This window comes from Nomascus leucogenys, chromosome 22a (genome assembly GCF_006542625.1).
Source record: "Nomascus leucogenys isolate Asia chromosome 22a, Asia_NLE_v1, whole genome shotgun sequence".
Lineage (NCBI taxonomy): Eukaryota > Metazoa > Chordata > Mammalia > Primates > Hylobatidae > Nomascus > Nomascus leucogenys.
This window is the reverse complement of record NC_044402.1, coordinates 16,978,633-17,003,808: the sequence shown is the minus strand read 5'-3', so window position 1 is coordinate 17,003,808 and position 25,176 is coordinate 16,978,633. Positions and strand designations below refer to the sequence as shown.

Sequence of the window (25,176 nt, the reverse complement as noted above, 5' to 3'; positions counted from 1 at the left end):
CTAGAATGATTTCTGAAGCTCTTGACTTTACCATAAAAGTTGTACTAAGACACTGATTGAAAATTACATTTCAAATATACCGCTCACTAAAGAAATGTCAACAAGCACTGGGACCAACTTTGAGTTACTGTCCAAGGAAGACTAAAAATAGCCCCCCGATCGCGATTTAATTTTAAGAAAATACAAAAGTAGCTTATTTAGGAGTATTTTAATGAAGATGAAAAGAACTGGAAATCAGTGAAGTTACTTTCAGCAGCCTCTTCAGATAAGACCTACCTTAAATTGCCTTCAGGTGTACACATTTTAACATCCAATGAATTGCCTGGAGGTTGCCCGGGGTTTCTGCTGATAATAGCAGGCGGCGAAACCTGAACTAATAATTACGGCCAGGAGGTGAGAGCCCTTCAAGACGCCACCCTGGGCGCGCTCCCCGGGAGCAGCCCACGGCTTGCTGCGCTTCCATCAGTCCTTTATTAGGTAAAGGATTTCCTCCCACCCCGGGTGCTTTAAGAATGCGTTTAATAAGAAATTTCTCACAGGATCTAACGGAATAAGGTGCCACCAAAATAACCTTTTCGCAGTTTTCGTAATTTTAATGGAGTGGGAAAGGGGACAAAGCCGTCAACCCGGGTGCCCGGTGGATCCGCGGACCTGATCTTCCCGCACGGATCCGAGAGAGAGTCCCTAGACGAGGAAGAGGGGAAAGGCGTTTGCAGGGTGTTAACTGGTGGACTCGGGACCAGAGAGACAGCTGCGGATTCCCCTCAGGGTGATGCTCCGTGCAGGAGCGGTCACGGCGTCCAGAGGGACCCGCGGGTGCAAACTCCGGGAGCGGCTTGCAGGGTGACGGCGACGGCCCCCGCTCCCCGGTACCTGATGATGTCGTCGCTGTGGCCCCGGTAAAACTTCTGCCTGTGCTCCCGCGGGCTGTACACCACGCCGACCCCCGCCACGAAGTATACGATCTCCTTGGCCGCAGTGTAGTAGAGGTTGTTGCGGCACTGGTGGCCCCGGTAGCCGTACACCCACTCGAGCCGCAGGTGGCAGCTCGGGGCGCTCCGGGCCGCCATGTCGGGGCGCCCACCCCGCCGCTCCCACTCGGGCCCGCGGCGGTGGCGGCGGGAGGCGGCGGCGGCCCGGCAACGAAAGCCCTCCCGCTGGCGGCCGGGACTTCCCGCCTGCCGCGTCCTCTAAGCCGCGCCCGTCAGGTGCATCTCGTTTCGGGGGCCGCCGCCGCCGCCTCAGCCCACAGGCGGGAGGAAAACCCTCGCCTCGCGGAACATGCTGAGGGCCGCGAGCGCCGCCGGCTGTCAAGTGGATGCCCCGAGCCCTTCGCCCGCCTCGGCTGGCCTCGTCTCCTCAGCCCGTAGCGCCTGGGCCGAGAGCGAGGGCCCGCCTCCAGCTCCTCAGCTGCCGCCCGCGCACGCAGCTCCCAGCCCCGGTCACCTGCGGCGCTCGCGCCCCGCCGCGGCCTGGTAGCCACAGCCTGGCGGACCCGCGCCGCGCACCCCGGAACCGAGCGAGCCGAGCCGAGCCGAGCCGAGCGGCGGGCGCGCGGCCTTGCGTGGCCCCGCCCCCTCCCGCGCTCACTCCGCCCCTCCCGGAGCAGAGAAGAGGCTGGAGCTCGCGGGGCCACGGTCAGGTTGCGGAGTCGCTGGGACCGCGTCTCTGCACGCGCGCGGGCCGCTGATCCCTCCCTCGTTGAGCTACTCAAGCCCAGGCGGACCCTCGGCGACCCCCGGCTCCCGCTGCTTTGCGTCCTCAACCGGGAAGCACCTGCCGGTTCCCCACGGTCCCTGCACCCAGAGTAGGCCACGTTTATGCCTGGGAAAATCCACACCGGGATGCTAAATTATCTTTTTTACGCTTGATACCTTGTGTGTATTGCTGCCTCATAGTGCTCTCGGACCCAGACATTGGAATGACGCCGAGCTTCCTAAGTGTGCTTTTAACTTATTATTTTTGGAAACAGAGCCTTGCTCTGTCGCCCAGGCTGGAGTGGAGTGGCGCAGTCTCAGCTCACTGCAGCCTCCAACTTCTGGGCTCCAGCGATCCTCCCGCCTCAGTCTCTGGAGTAGTAAGGAGTACAGTTGCGTACCACTATGCCCGGCAAATGTTTTGTTTTGTTTTTAAGTTTATTTTGTAGAGGCGGGGGTCTTGCCGTTTTGCCCCGGCTGGTCTCCAACTCCTGACCTTCAGCAGTTCTTCTGCCTCAGGCCTCCCAAAGCGCTGGATTACGGGCCCGAGCCACTGCGCCTGGTCCTAAGTGTATGTTTTCTTGAGTGACCGCAAAGCTGAAGGTAGACTTTAGATCGTAAATTGACATGTGAGATCTGATTTCCGAATAGCAAAAAAAAAAAAAAATTGTACTTAGTTTTTTTTTTTTAAATGACTGTTTGGGACATCACCAACAGTTACTCTTAATTAAATAACTTCAACTGTGATCCTGTAGAAAAATTCTGAAATAAAAGTATTGGGAGCAATCAATTCCTGACTATGTCATTTCCCCTCCTACTCAGTTGTGTCCTCTTCTCACAGGAATATGAACAAGATTTATCAATACCTATAAAAATAATTGGAAACCCACAATTTAAAAAGTGTTAAGTTCAGGATAGCCACAAGATTTACAACAAAAAAATACTAATTCAGGATATACCAGTATGAACCCTTATTGTCTAAAAATTACTGTTTTATTTCCATAGGAAATACCAAGACAGAAATCTGACAAAAGCTAAAATAAACTACCATCGTTTCAAGAAATATGACTCCAAAAGGGGTTGACTCCTGTGTGGTACAGATATATTGGAATAGATGTTATCCAATGTCTACTTCCTCAAAGATGCCAATTACTAACTTGAGACAGGATTACCGTTTTGGCTTTGATTATGACTTCTAATCTACACGCAGTTTACATGCAGGAAATAAAGGCCATCTGAAAGGAATTTACATAAATGTCATGAAAAGTAAACTCTGAAAGAGTTTCCATTCTGGGCAGAATCTGAAAAAGAGGAATGCAGGATAGCTTTCTGGTAGCTGCTGCAAAGAAACGAAATCAGGCCTGAGAAGTGGCTCTGAGGCCCATGTAGGGTACCCTGGGCAAAAGCACACACGGTTTCTCTTTGTCACCAGGAGGGCGTTTTTTATTTTTTAATAAGAATATGTTGTAATTCACTAGTGAGTTCCTTGAAATCCCTAGGAGAAAAAGAAAAATTGTTGATTATTTAAATTCAAGCAATGAACTTAGAAAAGATTAAATATTTTGTTGCTATATATTTGTGATATATTAATTACTGGTTACATGTAAATTTTATGAGATAAGGAGATGGAAGAATATACTTTTTTCTGTGTTTCAGATTTTTCAGCACAATATCTTATGGATCCCACGATATACACTTAAGTACTCAGATTAATAAGAGATTTAAGTAATTTATTTTCCCATTATCATATTTTCCATTACGATTTTAATGACCCAAGGGTAGAGTGCGAAGCAAAAACATTCTTAATTAAACCATCCTCAACTGGCGACTCAAGACCAAAAGAGACAGCCGAGGCACAAAGGTGGCTAGAAAATGAACCATTCATGAATACTAGAGGAAGAAAAAAACAAACCTGATCAGTTCTTACCCTCACAACTTTATATAATCCAGTATTACCAATGTCACATCAGGAAGCTTAATGAAACTTTTATTGCTAGGTGATATTCCATCATTTGTATGCTGTGAAACTGATGCAAATAAGGACATGGGAGAAAGAAACAAAAAATTATACACATCAACAAATGGACACTTGTTAAGCATTCCAAACGAAGGCTACAATACCCCCTGTATTCGTCCGTTCTCAGGCTGCTAATAAAGACATACCCGAGACTGGGTAATTTATAAAGAAAAGAGGTTTAATTGACTCACAGTTCTGCATTGCTAAGGAGGCCTCACAATCATGGTGGAAGGCAAAGAGGAGCAAAGTCACACATGGCAGCAGACAAGAAGAATTTGTGCAGGGGAGCTCCATTTATAAAACCATCAGATCTCATGAGACTTATTCACTACCACTAAAACAGTATGGGGGAAAGCACCCCTGTGATTCAATTATCTCCACCTGGCACCACCCTTGACATGTGGGGATTATTACAATTCAAGGTGATATTTGGGTGGGATACAGCCAAACCATATCACCCCCTTTGGTAATCTAGTTCCTGAAACTTGAGTTCCTAGTATGGAATTCGAGATATTTGAAATATTTCTAAAATTCAGGCAAATAAATCATGTGCTGGCTACTGATTAGGCACCTTTAGGTTTATAAAGAAATCTAAGGCAAAATGTAGAAAACATAAAAACCAAAATTCCCCAGCCTGGCCAATATGGCGAAACCCCATCTCTACTAAAAATACAAAAAAAGTAGCCAGATGTGGTGGTGCAGGCCACCATTTCAGGAAAAAAAAAAAAAATCATGCAATTACTTCTAGCTAGCATGGTGGCTCACACCTCTAATCCTGGCACTTTGGGAGGCCGAGGCGGGTGGTCAGGAGTTTGAGACTAGCCTGGCCAACATGGTGAAACCCCGTGTCTAGTAAAAACACAAACATTTGCCGGGCATGGTGGCAGGCACCTGTAATCCCAGCTACTCGGGAGGCTGAGACAGGAGAATCGCTTGAATCCGGGAGGTGGAGGTTGCAGTGAGCTGAGAGCGCACCACCGCACTCCAGCCTGGGCAACAAAAAGTGAAACTCCATCTCAAACAAACAAAAAAAAAGTATATATATCTGTAGTCTTACCTTTGATTAGCCTATTGTACATGCAGAGCCTACCACAGTGCCTGGTACTACAATAGCTGTTCCTTACATATTAATTAATTAGAAAAGAAAATGTGCACAACCATTAATTAGAAAAGAAAATGTTGTGCACAATCCTATTGTGCACAGTAGGATTCCTCTTAGTTTTATCTTGAATACTTGAAATCTTTGAAAACTTGAAACTTCTTTCTTTCCTTTTTTTTTTTTTTTTTTTTTTTTTTTTTTTTTTTTTTTTTTGACACAAGAGTCTTGCTCTGTCACCCAGGCTGGAGTACAGTGGTGTGATCACAGCTCACTGCAGCCTTGACCTCCCGGGCTCAATTGATCCTCCTACCTCAGTCTCCCAAGTACCTGAGGCTGCAGGCATGTGGTCACCACACTCAGCTAATTTTTTATTTTTTAGTAGAGGTGAGGTCTCACTGTGTTGCCCAATCTGGCCTCAAACTCCTGGGCTTGAGCAATCCTCCTGCCTCAACCTCCCAAAGTGCTAGGATTACAGGTGTAAGCCAGCGTTAGCCACTATGTTCAGCCTTGAACCTTATTTGATATCCCATACTGGGTTAATCAGGACTTCTTTGGTTGTACGTGACAGAAACCCACTCAAATGGCTTAAGACAAAAACGGAATTTTAATGCCTCATAAGACTGAAAAGCTCTAGAACTGGCATCAATGCACTTGAATCCTAGGGCTCAAGTGATGTCATCAGAAACAGGTCATCAGGCTAGGTGCAGTGGCTCATACCTATAATCCCAACATCTTGGGAGGCTGAGGTGGGTGGATCATTTGAGGTCAGGAGTTGGAGACCAGCCTGACCAACATGGTAAAACCCCACCTCTACTAAAAATACGAAAAAATTAGCCGGGCATGGTGGTGCATGCCTGTAGTCCCACCTACTCGGGAGGCTGAGGCAGGAGAATCTCTTGAATCCGGGAGGCGGGGGTTGCAGTAAGCCGAGATTGCGCCACTGCATTCCAGCCTGGGCAACAGAGCAAGACTCTGTCTCAAAAAAACAAACAAAACAACAACAGCAAAACAAATAAACAGGTCATCAGAATTCACTCAGTTCTACTTTGAGTAGACTCTATTGCCAGACAAGCAAAATAGCTGCCAGCCACTCCAATTCTGTATCTCACCCGCTTAGCAATCACTGTGGAAAGAGCTTTTCTCAGCAGTTCCCCTGGAAACTGTTAGACTTTAGCCTGGTTAACTCTGATTGGCTGACTTATATGCCGCCCTTGGATCCATAGAGTAGTGCCAGGTGCACCAAAACCACAGGAAGGGGGAGTAGGGGTGGAGTGATCCTCTCAAAGAAAATCAAAATGATATTACCAGAATAAGAAAGAATGGGGGCCAGCAGGGCTGCACAGGGCTGACTTGGGTGCTGTAGCATTCCCCAGTCTTCATTTACCAAACCAAATACACCTGCAATCTAAATCATAAAATAGATGTTTGATAAATAAATGCAACTATAACACAATACTCCTTCTAACCAGATTGCCACCCAAAGATCCTCCTCAGGAAAAAAAAAAAAAAAAAAATCCTGAAGCTATTCCCAGATGCCAGCAGGCAAAACCAGCAGATGTTCCCTACTATTAACTATATTTTCAAATACCTATTAGATTCCACCTAAAGCCTTTAAAAACTGGTACCGTATATAATTCAAATAAAAGAAACCGCTAATCAAATTTTCTTGTCCTACACGTCTGCACACCTTGCCGTCCTCTCTTTCTGTTTTAATATCAGTATTACCCCAGCGAGGCAGGTTGGAAAGATAGGCAGTTGCCTTTGGTTCCTTACTGTTTCTCACCTCCAATATTTAGTTACCGAGTCCTTTTGGCTCTGTTTTACAAATATAACCAAACCTCATCCCCATCTCTACATCAACACTTTCCCAATCCCCACTGCCAGTTCAAGCTGTAATTATCTTTTCCCTAGATTCTGCCACCTGAGTTCGCTGTAAAAAAATCATTTATCTGATCATGCCAATTCCCCTTTTAACAACATTTGCTATAAGCAATTTAGGAATAGGTATCTTGTGCCTTTAAATATTCTTATCCTTTGACCCACAGATTTCTCATCTAGATACCTGCCACAAGGTAATAACAAAAAATGTAAATCAGGATTCATGTTGAAATTCATGTTCAAATATTTATCAAAAGGCTGGGCACAGTAGCTCACATTAGTAATTCCTGTACTGTGGGAGGCCAAAGGGGGAGAATTGCTCCAGTTCAGGAACAGAGTGAGACCCCATTGCTACAAAAAGAAAAAAAACAATTAACCAGGCATTGTGGCATATGCTTGCAATCCTAGCTACTCAGGAGGCTGAGGGAGGAGGATCGCTTGAGCCCAGGAGTTCAAGGCTGCAATGAACTATGATCATGTCACTGCACTCCAGCCTGAGTGACACGGTGAGACCCTGTCTTTAAAAAAAAAAAATCATCACAGCATAACTTAGGGCAATAAAAAATATGGAAGCCTAAATGCCCAACCACAGAGAAAACCTTAAGCAAATTGATTCAGCCAATATGACGAAATATTATAAACCATCAAAAATTAGGGGGTTTTTTGCAGATAAATTTTGGCAGTGTTGCAAATTTCCCATAATATAATGTAAATGTTTTATAGCAGGATACAAAAACATATATATAGAATGAGCCCATTTATATAATATAATGAGGACTAGAACAAAAGATACCAAAATGTGAACAGTTTTGTAATATGATGGGTAATTTTTTTTATGATACCTTAAATTCTGGGGTACATGTGCACAACGTGCAGGTTTGTTACATAGGGATACATATTTCACGGTGGTTTGCTGCACCCATCAACCCATCATCTACATTAGGTATTTCTCCTAATGCTATCCGCCCGCAGCACCCCACCCCCCAACAGGCCCCAGTGTGTGATGTTCCCCTCCCTGTGTTCATGTGTTCTCATTGTTCAACTCCCGCTTATGAGAACATGTGGTGTTTGGTTTTCTGTTCTTGTGTTAGTTTGCTGAGAGTGACGGTTTCCAGCTTCATCCATGTCCCTGCAAAGGACATGAACTCATCCTTTTTTATGGCTGCATAGTATTCCATGGTGTTTATGTGCCACATTTTCTTTATCCAGTCTATTGTTATTAATGGGCATTTGCGTTGGTTCGAAGTCTTTGCTATTGTGAACACTGCCACAGTAAACATGCATGTGCATGTGTCTTTATAGTAGAATGATTTATAATCCTTTGGGTATATACCCAGTAATGGGATTCCTGGGTCAAATGGTATTTTAGTTCTAGATCCTTGAGGAATCGCCACACTGTCTTCAACAATGGTTGAACTAATTTACACTCCCACCAATGGTGTAAAAGCATTCCTATTTCTTCACATCTTCTCCAGCATCTGTTGTTTCCTGACTTTTTAATGATCACTATTCTAACTGGCATGAGATGGTATCTCATTGTGGTTTGGATTTGCATTTCTCTAATGACCAGTGATGATGAGCTTTTTTTCATATGTTTGTTGTCTGCATAAATGTTTTCTTTTGAGAAGTGTCTGTTCATATCCTTAGCCCACTTTTTGATGGAGTTGTTTGTTTTTCTCTCATAAATTTGTTTAAGTTCTTTGTAGATTCTGGATATTAGCCCTTTGTCAGATGGATAGATTGCAAAAATTTTCTCCCATTCTGTAGGTTGCCTGTTCACTCTGATGATAGTTTCTTTTGCTGTGCAGAAGCTCTTTAGTTTAATTAGACCTATTTGTCTATTTTGGCTTTTGTTGTCATTTCTTTTGGTGTTTTAGTCACGAAGTCTTTGTCCATGCCTGTGTCCTGAATGGTATTGCCTAGGTTTTCTTCTAGGGTTTTTATGGTTTTAGGTCTTATGTTTAAGTCTTTAATCATTATGGGTAATTTTTAGTCTATTCTTGCTATGTTTTCTAAGTTCTTTTTAAATATACGTGTTGGCTGTGCACGGTGGCTCATGCCTGTAATCCAAGTACTTTGGGAGGCCAAGGCAGGTGGATCACCTGAGATTGGGAGTTCAAGACCAGCCCGAATAACATGGAGAAACCCCGTCTCTACGAAAAATACAAAATTAGCCGGGAGTGGTGGCGCATGCCTGTAATCCTAGCTACTCTGGAGGCTGAGGTAGGAGAGTTGCTTGAACCCAGGAGGCAGAGGTTGCGGGGAGCTGAGATTGTACCACTGCACTCCAGCCTGGGTAACAAAGCGAGACTCTGTCTCAAAAAAAATTATATATGTGTTCGTGTGTGTGTGTGTGTGTGTGTGTGTGTGTGTGTGTGTTTAGCTGGGTACCGTGGCTCGCGCCTGTAATCCCAATGCTTTAGGGGGCTGTGGCAGATGGGTCACTTGATCCCAAGAGTTCAAGACCAGCCTGGGCAACATAGTGAGACCCTGTCTCTACAAAAAAATATAAAAGCAGCTGGGTGTAGTGGCACATGCCTATAATCCCAGCTACTAGAGAGGTTGAGGCAAGAATGATCCTTTGAGCCTAGGAGTTCAAGGCTGCAGTGAGCCGACTGTGCCACCGCACTCCAGCCTGGGCAACAGAGTGAGACTCTATCTCAAAATACACACAAACAGACAGACAGACACACACAGACGCTATCTCAAAATACACACACACACACAAAGATGAGATAATTTTGTTTTTCAGCATTCTGCATGGGAAAAGAATTATGTTTGTATAGAAAAAACAAAATACCTGAATGAGTGTTTGGCATAGAAAATTAGATCCTAAAGGAACTGAATGTGGACAATACTGCTTTGCAGGGAGAATGAGGAAGAATTTGTTGCTCCAGGAAGATGAAAGAGGAATGAAAGTAAGAGAGATGGCAAAATTGCAACTCCTGCCATGTAGCTCTCTCCAAAATCTTTCAAATCTTACATAGCATTTCTAAACTCATGAAATATTAGGTGGGTTCTTTCTTAAAATGGAAACGGGAGAAATGGGCTTCTCATGTGAGTTGATGTAGCAGGAAGCGATGCCACAAGAAGAGAAGAATAAAGTCGGTGGGGAGCAGGCAGGGAAGTCCTGTATTCTAACTGGTAAACTTGGAGTTCAAGCCACATTAAACTCTCCAAGCGGTAGTGAAGTCGAAACTGACATCTCAGTTACACACACCCATTGCTTTTATTGCTAGGGAAAAGTAACAAAAGTAATTTTAAACAAACATTGGGTAGAATCTAATTGCCGTATAAAGTACAAACTCCTCATGTGACATACAATGCTTCCCATCTCTTTTAACAGACTCACCTCCAGCCAATTCCTCCCTGCTCTGAACTAGTTGTTCTGTCTAGACATTCTAGATTGCTGGTAATTCCTAAAATTAACCAGGCCTTTCAAGAACTGCGTATACATTTGCAGCCTCCATGTTGTGCCATACCCTCAACCACCCACTGTCAGCCTGTTAAACTCCTACAGAATCTTTGAGGTCCAGCCCAAATGAACCGCCTTATTATGAGTTGGATTGTGTTCCTCCCAAATTCATAGGTTGAAATCCTAACCCCTAGTACCTTAGAACAGGGGTCCTCAATCCCCCAGCCACGGACTGGTACCCATCTGTAGCCTGTTAGGAACTAGGCTGCACGGCAGGAGGTGAGCAGCAGCAAGTGAGCAAAGCTTCATCTGTATTTACAGCCACTCCCCATTGCTTTCATTACCGCCTGAGCTCTGTCTCCTCTCAGATCAACAGGGGCATTAGATTCTCATGGGAGGGAGCACAACCCCTATTGTGACTAGATTGCACATGCAAGAGGGATCTAGGTTGCACGGTCCTTATGAGAATCTAAAGCCTGATGACCTGTCGCTGTCTCCCATCAACCCCAGATGGGACTGTCTAGTTGCAGGAAAACAAGCTCAGGGCTCCCACTGATTCTACATTATGGTGAGTTTTATAATTATTTCATTAACTATTACAATGTAATAATAAAAGAAATAAAGTGCACCGCAAGTGTAATGCACTTGAATTATCCTGACCCACCCCGTCCGTGGAAAAATTGTCTTCCACAAAACCAGTCCCTGTTGCCAAAAAGGTTGGGGACTGCTGCCTTAGAATGTGACCTGATTTGGAAAATATTTCATTGCAGATTATAATTCCTTAAATTAAGATGAAATTCATACTGGAGTAAGGTGGGCCCCAATTCAATGTGACAAAGGGGTAATTGGGATACAGACACCCACACAAGACAAACTCTATGTAAAGATGAAGGCAGAGATTTGCAAGTCAAGGACTGACAAGGACTGGCACAACCACCAGAAGCTAGGAGAAGGGAATAAAACTGATTCTCCCCCACAACCCTCGGAAGGAACTAACGCTGCCAACACTTTGATCTTGGACTTCTGGCCTCCAGAAATGTGAGACGATAAATTACTATTGTTGAAGCCCCTCAGTTTGTGGTACTTAATTACAGTAGCCCTAGAAATCAAATACACACCTCTCTTCTATAGTTTGCTGTGACATCCCCATACACAACCTCCAGAATTAATCAGTGTTCATTTAAATCCCTAGTACATTTTATTTTTTTGAGACGGAGTCTCAGTCTGTTGCCCAGGCTGGAGTGCAGTAATGCTATCTCGGCTCACTGCAACCTCCACCTTCTGGATTCAAGTGATTCTCCTCCCTCAGCCTCCCGAATAGCTGGGATTACAGGGACCCACCATGGCTGGCTAATTTTTTGTATTTTTTAGTAGAGGAGGAGTTTCACCATGTTGGCCAGGCTGGTCTTGAACCCCTGACCTCAGGTGATCCACCCGCCTTGGCCTCCCAAAGTGCTGGGATTACAGGCATGAGCCACTGCACCCAGCCAGTCCCTAATACATTTTATACAATCATACATACCTTTATAGCAGTGCTTATAGGATTTTAGGAAATTATGCTTCCAGGATATGTGTTCTCAAGAGCATGTGTTTGCCACTTACTCTTTTAGAATCTGTAGTTCTCCTTCTTTACTTAGCTACTACCTTAGCCTGGAGTCTCAAGAAAACAGAGCCTGAGGCAATGATTAAGGCACTGATGTTTTAATTGGGAAGAGCAAGCCCAGGGCAGTGAGGTTAAGGAAAAGGAAGTGAGGCAAGGAAAACTGTGAAGCAATGCAAAGTGCCATAAAGTGACGTTACTCCCTGGCTACCATCTTCTCAGAAGCCAGAAGAGACAGAGCAGGTCACCAGGCAGGCACATCCACTTGGCACACAGGATGTCCCTCAATGTGCTGCAAGGACAAATCATGCCATGGAGCAATCCATGGGAAGGAGGATGGGAATTTATTCATCCAGCTTCCTCTTGTTCCCTCTTTCCCATTGGTTAAAGTTCATCTCTCTAGGAGTTAGAATTAATACCCACACTTCCAGGTTTCATTGTTTAGCTTCTTCTGTGGTTTCTTGGCCACTGGATCCCTGAACCCCAATTCTTACATGGCAACATGCAGAGGGCCAGGTGATACCTACACACACAGTGAGTTGCTTTACAGGACAGGAATTCCAACGAAGCTTAGGGAAACCAAGTCTTTTATAATGGGCAGTAAACCTGTCTGACCTTTGCCCTGAAGGAGATGTCATCTTTATTATAGGGACAATAAACAAATCTGTCCCTGTTCGAGAGGAGGATCACACTATCTTTATCTTCCATCATTGTTCACTACACAAATATCCTTGAAAGACAGTCTGGAACCAAGGCAGCGAGTGCCTGTGCTTGCAAGATATGTGAAAGGTGAAAGACCTACAGAACACTGTCCTAACACAGATCCAACACACTTCAGCCAAGTGTTTATTTCCTGACTGGAAATCCTACTAAGTTATGATCAATATGTAAAATTTATTTTTGCGGCAACTGAGAATATTGACTTAGGCAGGTAATGCAACATAGTAGATAGCCATAGAACAGCTAAACTACCAGTAAGAAATCTATCTTGACATCAGTCTAATAAAGAAAAACAAGAGAAATCTTTGCTCAATAAATTAACATAACACCTTCAGGGACATAAAAGATTCTACTCAAACAGTTATGCAATATTTGAGGATATAGTAACTGTGGATGCTTGCAAAGATACTAAAAGACATTATTATATATTGTAGTGGTGATTATTCTGTAATTACTGCTGACTTGTTTCAAGTTCCTTCATGTTTCTAATTCCTTCAAGTACATTGCCAACAATTCTACTATTTGAAAGCATGTCACAGAAAGTAAAAGGTAAGGAATCACCACCATAGTCATTTTTAAACATAAATTGAGTGCCCACGTGTGAATCATTGGGCTTGGTATTACGGGGGAGTAATTAGAAAAATGAATGCACTGTCTATGTTTTGAGAAATTTATGTTCCAAAGATGAAAATGAGATAAAGACATAAGTATCTTTAAAAACAAGTGAAAAAAATATATAAACAAATGAAATATGTATAACTACATATACATATTTTAATTCAAGTAAACACCATATTTTAAAAATTACAAAAGAATTAAAGAGTAAATATGCTCTTATTAAAATATACATTTCTGAATTCTACTCATCATTAAAAGTTACTACATTTTTTTAAAAAATGGATGTAGGAAAGATAGCAAATAAAAGTAGATTTACCATAGGTTGTGAAATAAAAAAGAAACTTAATTGCAAAATATGTATGGAGAGAGAAAAAGCTAATTTTGATGTAGGAGGATATTTCCTGGAGAGGCAAATACAGTTTAATTCTAGATAGTACCTTTCTAGAAAGAGGAGATGTGATAATTGGTGATAAAAGAAGATAAAGTCAGGATGCATAAAAGACAAGGATAGTAGGCTGGGCGTGGTGGCACACACCTGTAATCCCAGCACTTTGGGAGGCTGAGGCGGGCAGATCACAAGGGCAAGAGATCGAGACCATCCTGGCCAACATGGTGAAACCCCATCTCTACTAAAAATATAAAAATTAGCTGGGCATGGTGGCGCATGCCTGTAGTCCCAGCTACTCGGGAGGCTGAGGCAGGAGAATCGCTTGAACCCAGGAGGCAGAGGTTGCAGTGAGCCAATAGTGCACCACTGCCCTCCAGCCTGGTGACAGAGTGAGACTCTGTCTCAAAAAAAAAAAACAAACAAACAAAAAAAAGACAGTGATAGTAGTGAAATGTCACATATATTTTAAAGTCACAGACTTTACTGGGAAATAAAACTATTGTTTTATTAGTCAACAATTGAAACATTATCTCTAAATGATATCTTTACATTTTGCAATATTTGTTTTTATTTTATTCTGTGTACCCCATGAGCATTCAATAATACTTGATTTACATATTTTGCCACCATTTAAAAGTAAGTATACTTGTAATAAATGTTTCTGAATATAGACTTGCTCATAATTTAATCTGCAATATAATACAGTGTAATTGGATGGGACCAGATAAATTCATTTAAAATTTCTTCTAAATTATAACTTACATTATTACAAGTATGGGGTGGTCACCTGCCAATATAAAATATTGGAATATCACCGAGCACTTCAAATGTTACTCCCTTATTTGTGATCCATTCTAGTATACCCTAGTTTATCTTCAAAAATTTTTCTTTAAAAATATGACAAAATTTACATCATTCAAAGGCATTCATATATAAAATACAAACACTGAGAGATCTGAATTATATGTTGCTTAAATATTATTTTTTTCAAATCTAATTGCAATTACATCCCTTTCCCCATCAATCTCAATTTGAAATTCTCCAATGGCTTCCCACTATTTAAGATAAAGACCAAAATTCTTTTTTTTTTTTTTATTATACTTTAAGTTTTAGGGTACATGTGCACAACGTGCAGGTTAGTTACATAACAAGACCAAAATGTCCATGACGGTCTTGCTCCTGTCTCTTTACCCTCAATTTACACCCTCTTTGTACTCACTGGACCTTCTTATCCTAGGACTTCTTACTTTCTTTCAGTTCCTAGTTCTTGCCATGTTACCCTGCCATAGGGACTTTTTTCTTTTTTTTTTTGACAGGGTCTTGCTCTGTCACCCAGACAGTGGCACCATAGTAACTTACTGCAGCCTGAAACTCCTGGGCTCAAGCGATCCTCCTGCCTTGGCCTCACAAAGTGTTGAGATTACACGCGTGAGCCACAGTGCCCAGCCCGAAAGGGACTTTTTACATGCTGATCCTCAGCTGCTGGAAATGCTCCCCCATTCAGGGCACTTCAACTAGTTGACTTGTACCCACCCTACATACGTGAGTCAATTATCACTGAACAGCAAAGTCTTCCCTGACCTTCCTGAAAAGGTCACATTCCCCTCTCACAATCTCATAACAACAGGTTCCTCTTGCTGAATATTGATTAAAATTGTAGCTTTATATTTGCTTGTATAATTCATTAATGTCAGTGTTGCCCACTAGCTGTAAGTTCCTTGAGGGCTTTCATCAGAAAGATTAGGGGCAGAGCAGGAAAATGGAGAGAGTCACCCTTAGTGGAACAAGCATACACGCCTGATTGGCAATCAACTGCCACTGGGGGACAGACGCAAATCTCCACCTACTTTCCTGGACTCTTCTCATAAAGCCTGCCCCAGGCAAATATCCCCTGCTTGTAGGGAAGGGGTAGAATAAAAACCAATCAGTCCCTAGAGAGGGGAAAATATCCTATGGGACCCAGGAATCTGCACCAATACAAAGCAGAGTTCTGTTTATTGCTAGGACAGAAGCAGAAACACTCTCCCAAACAAGATCAAACAGAGATACAAGGCAGCATTTGACTATCATGGGGAGATGGCAGGAACACCAAGAAAGCCCTGTCCCCAGGCCCAGGTTCAAGTTCTGCCTAAGCCTGAGAGGCTGGACCAAAAGAACCAAAAACACCCTCCTGCCCCTACCACAATCTTAGCATGAGTAACAAGAACCAAGAGTCTGCTCTTGGGGAAGGGCAGGAACATAGAGAAAACCTCTCCCTCCCTACTGTGGCATAGTCCCTGCAGAGACTAATGAAAGTGGAGGGTGGAGCAGAAGCGCTGGGAATAATCCTGCAGCACCCCAGACATAATACATGCACAAAGTAATAACAGCTCACTTTTGGAGGAATATGAAGCTTGTGCTGCACTGAAGGTAACAATAGCAACGATAAGGCCCAAAACTAGTTCAACTCCTGACCAGATTAACTGCAGCACCCATAATAACAGCTTGAAAGAGAAGAGGCATACCCATTTCCAGGTATAAACAGTGCTATGTTCCTCATCCTCTGCTATTCTTCTGCCTACAGTGTTCTGGTATATACTCAAAAATTATAAGACACACAGAAATCAAGGAGGGGTGGGAGGGATATTGTGAAGAGATAAAGCAATCAATAGAACCAGGTTCAGAGATGACTAGTTGTTGGAATAATCAAATAGGGACTGTGATGGTTAATTTTATATGTCAACTTGACTGGGCTAAGGGATGCCCAGATAACTGTAAAACACTATTTTTTTGTTTTGGTAAACACTAGTGTAAAACATTATTTTGTAAAACACTAGTGTAAAACACTATTTTTGCTCTACAGTTATCTGGGCATCCCATAGTCCAGTCAAGTTGACATATAAAATTAATCATCACAGTCCCTATTTGATTATTCCAACAACTTCTGTCTGTAAGAGTGTTTCCAGAAGAGATAAGCATTTGAATTGGTACACTAAATAAAGAAGATTGCTTTTGTTGTAGAAAACAACCAGATTCTTGTCACATAACCAGGAAAATTTAGACCCACAGACATACTGTAGGGTGAGTAGGGCAGGGTTTATTGGGTGAAAAGAAAAAAGGAAAGAGGAACTCTCAGCAAAGCAAGAGAAAGTCCTGCTAGCAGGTCTCCTGCCTCACAGATTGAATCCCAGGTCATTACCCAGGAACTGAAGAGGCCAGGCTCCTCCCCCCTGCAAATGGCACAAACTTCCTGAGGCTCCACCCTGTCCTCCCAGGGTGCAAATGGGCATTATTCATAGAGAATCAACTGGGAAGGGATGGGCTTCATCTGGCACCAGCAGTCCCGTTTTTCAGCCTTCTGGCTGCTTTAGGCTTGAAGGCGGGATTTCACCAGGGACCCTTGACTGTCTCCTGTCTCTATCACTTTCATCAGTAAAGAAGGGAATCATCCAATCTGTTAAGGGACTGAATAGAACAAAAAGGCAAAGGAAGGGAAAATTTGCTTTCTACCTGAGCCGAAACACCTATTTTCTTCTGCACTTGGACATGGATGCTACTGGTTTGGGGCCTTTGGACTCAGACTGGGACTTACATTATCAGCTCCCCTGGATCTCAGGCCTTCAGGTTTGGGCTAGAGTTGCACTGCTTTCCTGGGCCTCCAGCTTGCAGATGGCAGATCATGGGACTTCTCGGCCTACATAATCACATGGGTCAATCCCTCATAATAAATCTCTTAATATATACCTACATACATCCTATTGGTTCTGAGTCTCCAAAGAGTCCTGACTATTATAGAGACTTTAAAATTACTATGACTAGTATGTTAAAGAATCTTTGGGAAAAGGTAGACAATATGCATAAGCAATGGGAAATTTCAGCAGAGACAGAAACTATAAAAAAGAATCAAATGGGAACTCTAAAAATAACAGATATAATATCAGAGATAAAGAATTCCTTCGACAGATTCATCAATATACTGACTGACACTGCTGTGGAAAGAATTAGAGCATTGTCCAAATCAAAAGATAGAGTGGAAAAAAGAAAACAGCACTCAAGAGCTGAGACATCAAATAATCTAACACACATGTAATTGGATTCTAACAGGGAAAAAAGAGAGTGAACAGGCATAAAGACACATTTGAGGATATAATAGCTGATAATTTTCTAAAATTAATTAAGGGTAACAACCACAGATCTGAGAAGTTTAGAAAATCTCGAGATGGATATATATAAAACATACACACAAGCAACCCTGGACATATCATGGTCAAACAACTGAAAACCAAAGATTAAAGATAAAATTTTGAAGAAAAAGATTACATTCAGAGGAACCAAGATCTGAAACATCCTTAAAGAGTAATTTCAGAAAGTTCACATATCCACAGTCAATATATAAAAAGTAAATGAAATTTATTAATGGTGTTGTAATTCAAAAACAGTCTGTTAAACATCTTTGATTAGCAACAGCATCAAGAGCAATTTGCAAGCAAATAGTCACCTCCGCAGAGGCATCATTCCTCTGAAGTCTCTGTAAAAGTTCCGGTCACTCTAATTTGGCTGATAATAACAAGGGAGTTAGGGCAGTATTTCTCAATCTGTCCTCTAGTTCATGAGAAGCCTGTGAAAGTAATAATTTTTCAAATGTAGAAAGACAATTGTATGCTCTTCAGCACAAGCTAAAAGATTGTTTTGGGATGGATCGTACTATAGATACAGTGGTTAGTTTATTTTGACAAAAAGTTTTTTGCTTTCTTCTAACTTTTTAACTTAGAAACAATTTCAGGCTGAAATAAATGATAAAGAGAATCCCTGTATACTTTAATTTTAATCCATATTTCTTAATTCCTTGAAATTAATATTTATTAATTTACCATTCTTCCTCTCCCCCTCCTTCCCTCCCCTTCCATATGCACACACACACACACATTCATTTATAAGTTGTAGACATAATGCTCCTTGTTTCTATATTTGTATTGGTAAATAGTTGCATATGTGTGTATATATTGTGCATATGTATATGTATATGTATATAGTTTGTGTTCTTGAGATGACAGTTTTTTGTAGGGTTTTATGAGAAAGTATAGATATTCTGCTCAATCAAATAATCTATTACTATCAAGTGTTAATATTTATCAAAATGCTAATAGTATTTGGATCTTTAAACTGAAAATGATTCATAACTTGTATTGAGTATAGTATCATTGGAAAGAAAGCCATTTATTCAACAAATGTCTTTTGTGCACACATTATGTGCCAAGTACTATTGTAGGCACTAAAGATGCAGAAAAGACCCTACTCTTCTTGGTGCTTATGTTGTGGGGAAAAGGAAGTTGAGGGCAGAAATCAACAATAATATATACAATTGTCCCTTGGTTTCCATGGAGAATTGGTTCCAGGACCCTGCAAAGATACCTAAATCCATTGATGCTCAAGCTCCTTATACAAAATGGCATACTATTTGCACATAACCTACACACATCCTCCTGTATAATTTAAATCACCTCTAGATTACTTATAATAACAAATACAATGTAAATGTTATGTAAATAGTTTTTATACTCTATTATTTAAATAATAATTATGAGGAAAAGTCTGTACATGTTCAGTACAGATGTAACCATCCTTTTTTCCCCAATATTTCCTTCCTTCCTTCCTTCCTTCCTTCCTTCCTTCCTTCCTTCCTTCCTCTCTCTCTCTCTTCCTTCCTTTCTCTTTTCTTTTCCTTCTTTTTTCTTTTTTTTTTTGAGATGGAGTCTCACCCTGTCGCCCAGGCTGGAGTGCAATGGCACGATCTCAGCTCACTGCAACCTCTGCCACCCGGATTCAAGCGATTCTCCTGCCTCAGCCTCCTGAGGCAGAGCTGGGATTACAGGCACCTGCCATTGCACCTGACTAATTTTTTGTATTTGTAGTAGAGACAGGGTTTCACCGTATTGGCCAGGATGGTCTCGATCTCCTGACCTCATGATCCACCCGCCTTGGCCTCCCAAAGTGGTGGGATTACAGGCGTGAGCCACCACACTTTTCTTTTCCTTTCTTTTCTCTTCTCTTCTTTTGTCTTTTCTCTTTTTCTTTCTTTCTCTTTCTTTCTTTCTCTTTCTTTTTCTTTTTCTCCTTCCTTCCTTCCTTCATCTCTCCCTCCCTCCCTCTCTCTTTCCCTCTTTCCCTCTTTCTCTCTTTCTCTCTTTCTTGATAAGGTCTTGCTCTGTATCTCTCCTAGATTGAGACTACAGGTGCACACCACCATGCCTAGCTAATTTTTTGTATTTTTTGTAGAAGATGGGGTTTCTCTGTTGTCTAGGTTGGTTTCAAACTTCTGGGCTCAAGCAATTCACCTGCCTCAGCCTCCCAAAGTGCTAGAATTACAGGCATGAGCCACTGTGAATGGCCTTAAATATTTTCAATCCATGGTTGCTTGAAGCCACAGATGGGGAACTCACAGTTATGGAGGGCCAACTATAAAATCATACTTCTAAAATATGTCTGGTGATATTAAAGAGAACCAGAGCCTGACAGTAGTTAAAGGAGCAAAACTATTTTCATTCAGGAGCTATTACAATCGGGGAAAACAGATAGTATAGAACTGGGCTCAACTCCAAATACAGCAAGAGCAAGTGGAGATTTATAGCCAAGGAAACAGGTTGCAGAGGGTTGGGAGGTGAGTGGTCGGTGGACAAGAATCACTAAGAGTAGACATCAAGGGAGGGGGAACTCTTGCTGAACTGACTTAACAGGCTAGGGTGATCAGCCATCCCCTGGGGGACAGTGGGAGATGAGGAATTTGATCAGATATCAAGGGTGATCAGCTATTGAGGGTGAAGGATTCCTCTTGACTGACATAGCATAATTCTTAGTAAAACCGGGCTCTGCAAGAATTGGGCACAGAAGCCCAAGTTTGAGGCCAAATCTAGAAAAGGACTCAAAGGAGCCTGATTACAGTTTGGTCAAGGAGACAATCTTTGTCTGTGGTAGTAAGTGCTTTGATGAAAATATGTGGAAGGAAAATGAGATGGAGATGGTTTGGAGGGAGGACCTCTTTAATTAAGTGACACAATTCAGTGGGTACCTTTATGAAGTGGCAGAGTGAGGCAGGTGCATACCTGGGGGAAGAGTGTAGCTGTCATCGAATAGCAAATGTGAATACCCTGCTAAACCCAGTCAAGGACCAGCAAGAAGACCAGTATCACTTAAGTGGAATCAGCAAGGCTGAGGAGGTAAGATATGGTTGGTGAAGTAGCCAGCAGCTACAAGTGTAGGACCTTTAGATAGCTTGGTAGGGAGTTTGGATGGTGGCGGTAAAGCATTTTGGAACTTAATTTTTCTAAAAAAGAGCATTTTCTGAGTCACAAAGAAATTTTCTGACTCACTGTCCTCCTCTTACATATGTATATAAGTGTCTTTGTGGCAGATCAGAGTAGAAGGAAGGGATGTAAGAATATATTGTATATTGCATTTTTCTTTTCTTTTTTTGAGACAGTGGGTCGCTCTGTTGCCCAGGCTGGAGTGTAGTGGTGCAATCTCAGCTCATTGCAAACTCTGCCTCCTGGGTTCAAGCGATTCTCCTGCCTCAGCCTCCCAAGTAGCTGGGATTACAGGCACACACCACCAAGCCTGGCTAATTTTTGTATTTTTAGTAGAGACAGGGTTTCACCATATTGGTCAGGCTGGTTTCAAACCCCTGACCTCAAGTGATCCGCCTGCCTCGGCCTCCCAAAGTGCTAGTATTACAGATGTGAGCCACTGCACCCGGCATCTATATTGCATCTTTTCAAATAAGAAGTTTTATATTTTAAAATACTTATATCAGGAATCCCAGTAAAAGTTGGCTGGGCGTGGTGGCTCACACCTATAATCCCAGCACATTAGGAGGCCAAGGCGGGAGAATTGCTTGAGCCCAGGAATTCAAAACCAGCCTGGGCACCAGAGTAAGACCCTTTCTATTAAAAAAAAAAGAAAAGAAAAGAAAAGAAAAATTAGCTGGGCGTGGCGGTGCATGCCTGTATCCCCGGCTACTCAAGGCAGGAGGATTAATTGAGCCTGGGAGGTAGAGGCCACAGTGAGCCGTGATCTCACCACTGTATTCCAGCCTGGGTGACAGAGTAAGACCCTGTCTCAAAAAGAAATAAAAAACAAAAATAAAAGTTAAAGGTTTTTAACTGTTTTACATATAAATGCTACATGGGAGGTAGATTTTATTTTGATTAAAATGTCATTGTTTCAGCTAAAAAAAAGTCTAGGTCTACTTTTCTTTTTAAAAAGTATTTAAAAAGAATCAGCCGTGGCTCTTTGCCACTGAATAGGAATAAGGCATTCTTTCATATCATGTTCAATCACATCAGGATAAAATGGCACCAGAGGTGGCTGTCACCTAAATAGAATTTATACCAACAGAGTTCTCAGCCTACTTCAATTGTTGAAAATTAATTTATTTTCAGACTTCAGAACCTGATTTTCAGAGTACGAGAAGCTTGATAGAAAAAGAAATTCAGTGTAATCAGCTCTCTTTATATGCTTAGTTTAAAACTCTTTAGCCTGTCTTATATGATATGAATCAGAGGGAATTGATAAACATTCCTAAAAACACCTGGATAGATCACCTTAGTGAATGTGTAATTGCCTGTGAAATTCTGACTGTGAAGTTTTCTGTGAAACAAGAAAATTTAGAATCAAAGGAGATGTTTAAAATTTTATTTTCACTTTCTTAAGACCTTTGCCAAAATAACAGGTAACAACGTCACTGGAAAGCTCTAGCAGAAAATAGATCTTGGCAATTGGTCAGTAATTTGAGATTAATGTAATGCAAATCATGAACAAAAATTGAGAAGCATTTTATTTATTTTCAGGGAGGTTGCTAGTTTTATAGTGCTTTTTTGATTTGGAGGTTACTATAGTAGTAGCAGAGTATTATTAAGTGTGTATTTCTCACCAGATAAAGAAAAGTTTTTGCTCAAGTATTTGAAATGCCAGTAATATTGGATTGTGACTATTTTATGGCATAAAGTAATTTTTCTATGAATAAAGGCTCTCACAGGCTTAAGACTTGAAAAAAAAGTGAAGACTTGAAAACAAAGCTACAGAAATTAAAACTGTTGTATAATCATAAATATTAACCTTCATATCAATGGCACTGAAGAGACAAGGCAGAAATAGGATTCAGTATATACTAGAATTAGTAGAGGATGAAGGTAGTATTCTAAACTACTGAATCAAAGTGTCCAATAAATTACAGAATATAAAATAAATATTTTTAAAAACAAGAGATTTCCTATATAACAAAATTTTCTAGAAAGAAAACTATCTGGCCGGGCACGGTGACTCATGCTTGCAATCCCAGCACTTTAGGAGGCCACAGTGGGTAGATCACCTGAGCCCAGGAGTTTGAGACCAGCCTGGGCAACATGGCAAAACCTCAACTCTACAAAAATTAGCTGGGCATGGTGTCCCGGTGCCTGTAGTCCCAGCTATTTGGGAGGCTGAGGTGGGAGGATCACCTGAGCCCAGGAGGCAGAGATTGCAGTGAGCAGAGATTGTGCCATTGCACTCCAGCCTGGGCAACAGAATAAGACCCTGTTTAAAAAAAAAAAAAAAAAAAAGAATTTTCAAAATTTTTAAGGTTAACTAACTACACTTACAAAGACTAATCTTCAAAGGCTTTGGCATTTTAATAAAAAATGTTATACAGCACCATGTTTTTAAACGGTTAAAATTGGTTCCCTAAGCATTTAAATAGATGCCAAGGTACACATTCAAACATTACAATATTTATTTAAAATATAACTGTCAATTTTGACTTCATATAAAACAGTAGTATGTATTGAACTTCATTCAACTATTCATTCAACAAACGTCTGTAAAATGATTATTGTCACGTGCCATTTGCTGGATGAATACATTAAAGTCTACTTAGAGAACCAGATATTACAATGTAGCACAATAAGTTTTATTTTTTTATTTTTATTTATTTATTCATTTATTTGAGATGGAGTCTTGCTCTGTTGCCTGGGCTGGAATGCAGTGGCACAATCTTGGCTCACTGCAACCTCTGCCTCCAGGGTTCAAGAGATGCTCCTGCCTCAGCCCCCCGAGTAGCTAGGACTACAGGCATGTGCCACCACACCCGGCTAATTTTTACACTTTTTGTAGAGATAGGGTTTTGCCATATTGGCCAGGCTGGTCTCGAACTCCTGAGCTCAAGTGATCTGCCTGCCTCAGCTTCCCAAAGTGCTGGGATTACGCCCAAAGATGTGAGCCACCGCTCCTGGCCTAGTTTTATAATAAGAGTATTAATGATATCTTGCAGACAGGCCCTTGGAGCATCCGTAAGGTTCACAGTAGAGTGGGAATTTGGCCTGAATCTATCTACACCAATAAGAAAAAAAGGTATGTGGGGAGGAGATAAGGACACTGCAGATGTTAGACAGCATGTGGGAAGACACTATATGAAGTTCAGATGGAGCAGGGAGAAGTCAAGTGTAGTTATAAGTGTACAGTTGGTTGAGGGTGCAGGATTTTGACTAAACGTGAGTTCAAATTCTGGTTGTGCTACTCACTAGCTGGAGGACTTCTTGCAAGTAACTAAACCTAAGTTGCTGTCCTTTCATCTGTAAAATGAGGATAGTAATAATACCTAGCTTGCAGAGTTAATAGGAAGATTTAAGAGCATGTGTGGGACCTAGTATTGTGTCTAACCTACCCAGACTAAGAGCTAAATAAATGGGCCAGACACGGTGGTTTCCTCCTGTAATCCCAGCACTTTGGAAGGCTGAGGCAGGTGGATCACCTGAGGTCAGGAGTTCAAAACCAGCATGGCCAACATGGTGAAACCTTGTCTCTACTAAAAATACAAAAATTAACCGGGCGTGGTGGTGGGTGCATGTAATCCCAGCTACTTGGGAGGCTGAGACAGAAGAATAGCTTGAACCTCGGAGGTAGAGGTTGCAGTGAGCTGAGATCATACCATTGTACTCCAGACTGGACAACAGAGCAAGACTGTCTCAAAATAAATAAATAAAAATTAAAATAAATACATAAATGGTAGCCATTTTTAAAATTATTTATTACTACTTCATGTAAGTAATATCAAAAAACATTTGGCTATATATTTCTGAGAATTTTTCATTCTATGGCCTTAAAATTCTTTTAGTTTTTAAATTTTATTTATTATTTATTATTATTTTTTGGAGACAGAGTCTTACTATGTTGCTGAGACTGGCCTCAAATTCCTGGGCTCAAGCAATCCTCCCACCTCAGCCTCCCAAATAGCTGGGACTACAGGCACTCACCTGGCCATTCTATGGCTTTTTAAATGACAAGTGAGTGTTAATTGCCAACCTCTTTTAGATGTTCTCTAAAAGAAAATGATATTTATTCAGGAATAGGACATTGCAATGGGAATATGTGTGCCATAGTAAACTATATGCATATTAAGGGAGGTAAAGGAAGATAGAGGTTTTAAAAGGAAAAATAAAGAGGATTACAGAATTGTTTTGAAGTGATTCTCCTTCAAAGGATCCATAACAAGGATCTGTAACAAGGGTAGCATCAGTCAAGGTTGGCTGGCAGATGTCCTCACAGAAGTATTTTTTGTGTAAGGTTGTGATGATCTTTGTGCAATGTTGTATTTTTTGTAGTCTTTTGTGATAGTTTTTGTTACAAAGCACTCACGCATGAGAACCCTCTCTTCATAGCCTTCCTCAGTTCTATTTGTCAGGATTTTGTTCGTTTTTTTTTTTGAGATGGAGTCTCGTTCTCGCCCAGGCTGGAGT

The 25,176-nt window shown here is 41.7% G+C and overlaps 1 protein-coding gene across 12 annotated transcripts in view; it reads right to left on the bottom strand.

Annotated features, from left to right (window-relative positions):
• The window catches only part of EML5 (EMAP like 5), a 179,354-nt gene extending 177,827 nt beyond the window's left edge, over positions 1-1,527 (bottom strand). For 10 of the 12 annotated variants that reach the window (XM_030803912.1, XM_030803910.1, XM_030803913.1 and 7 more), the window contains exon 1: positions 874-1,070. In XM_030803912.1, the coding sequence (XP_030659772.1) occupies positions 874-1,070 (197 nt within the window). Of the gene's footprint in view, positions 1-276; positions 323-873 lie in introns of those variants that run through there. The other 2 variants (XM_003260857.4, XM_030803914.1) reach the window with 2 other exon arrangements.
• Between the last annotated feature and the right edge of the window lie 23,649 nt (positions 1,528-25,176).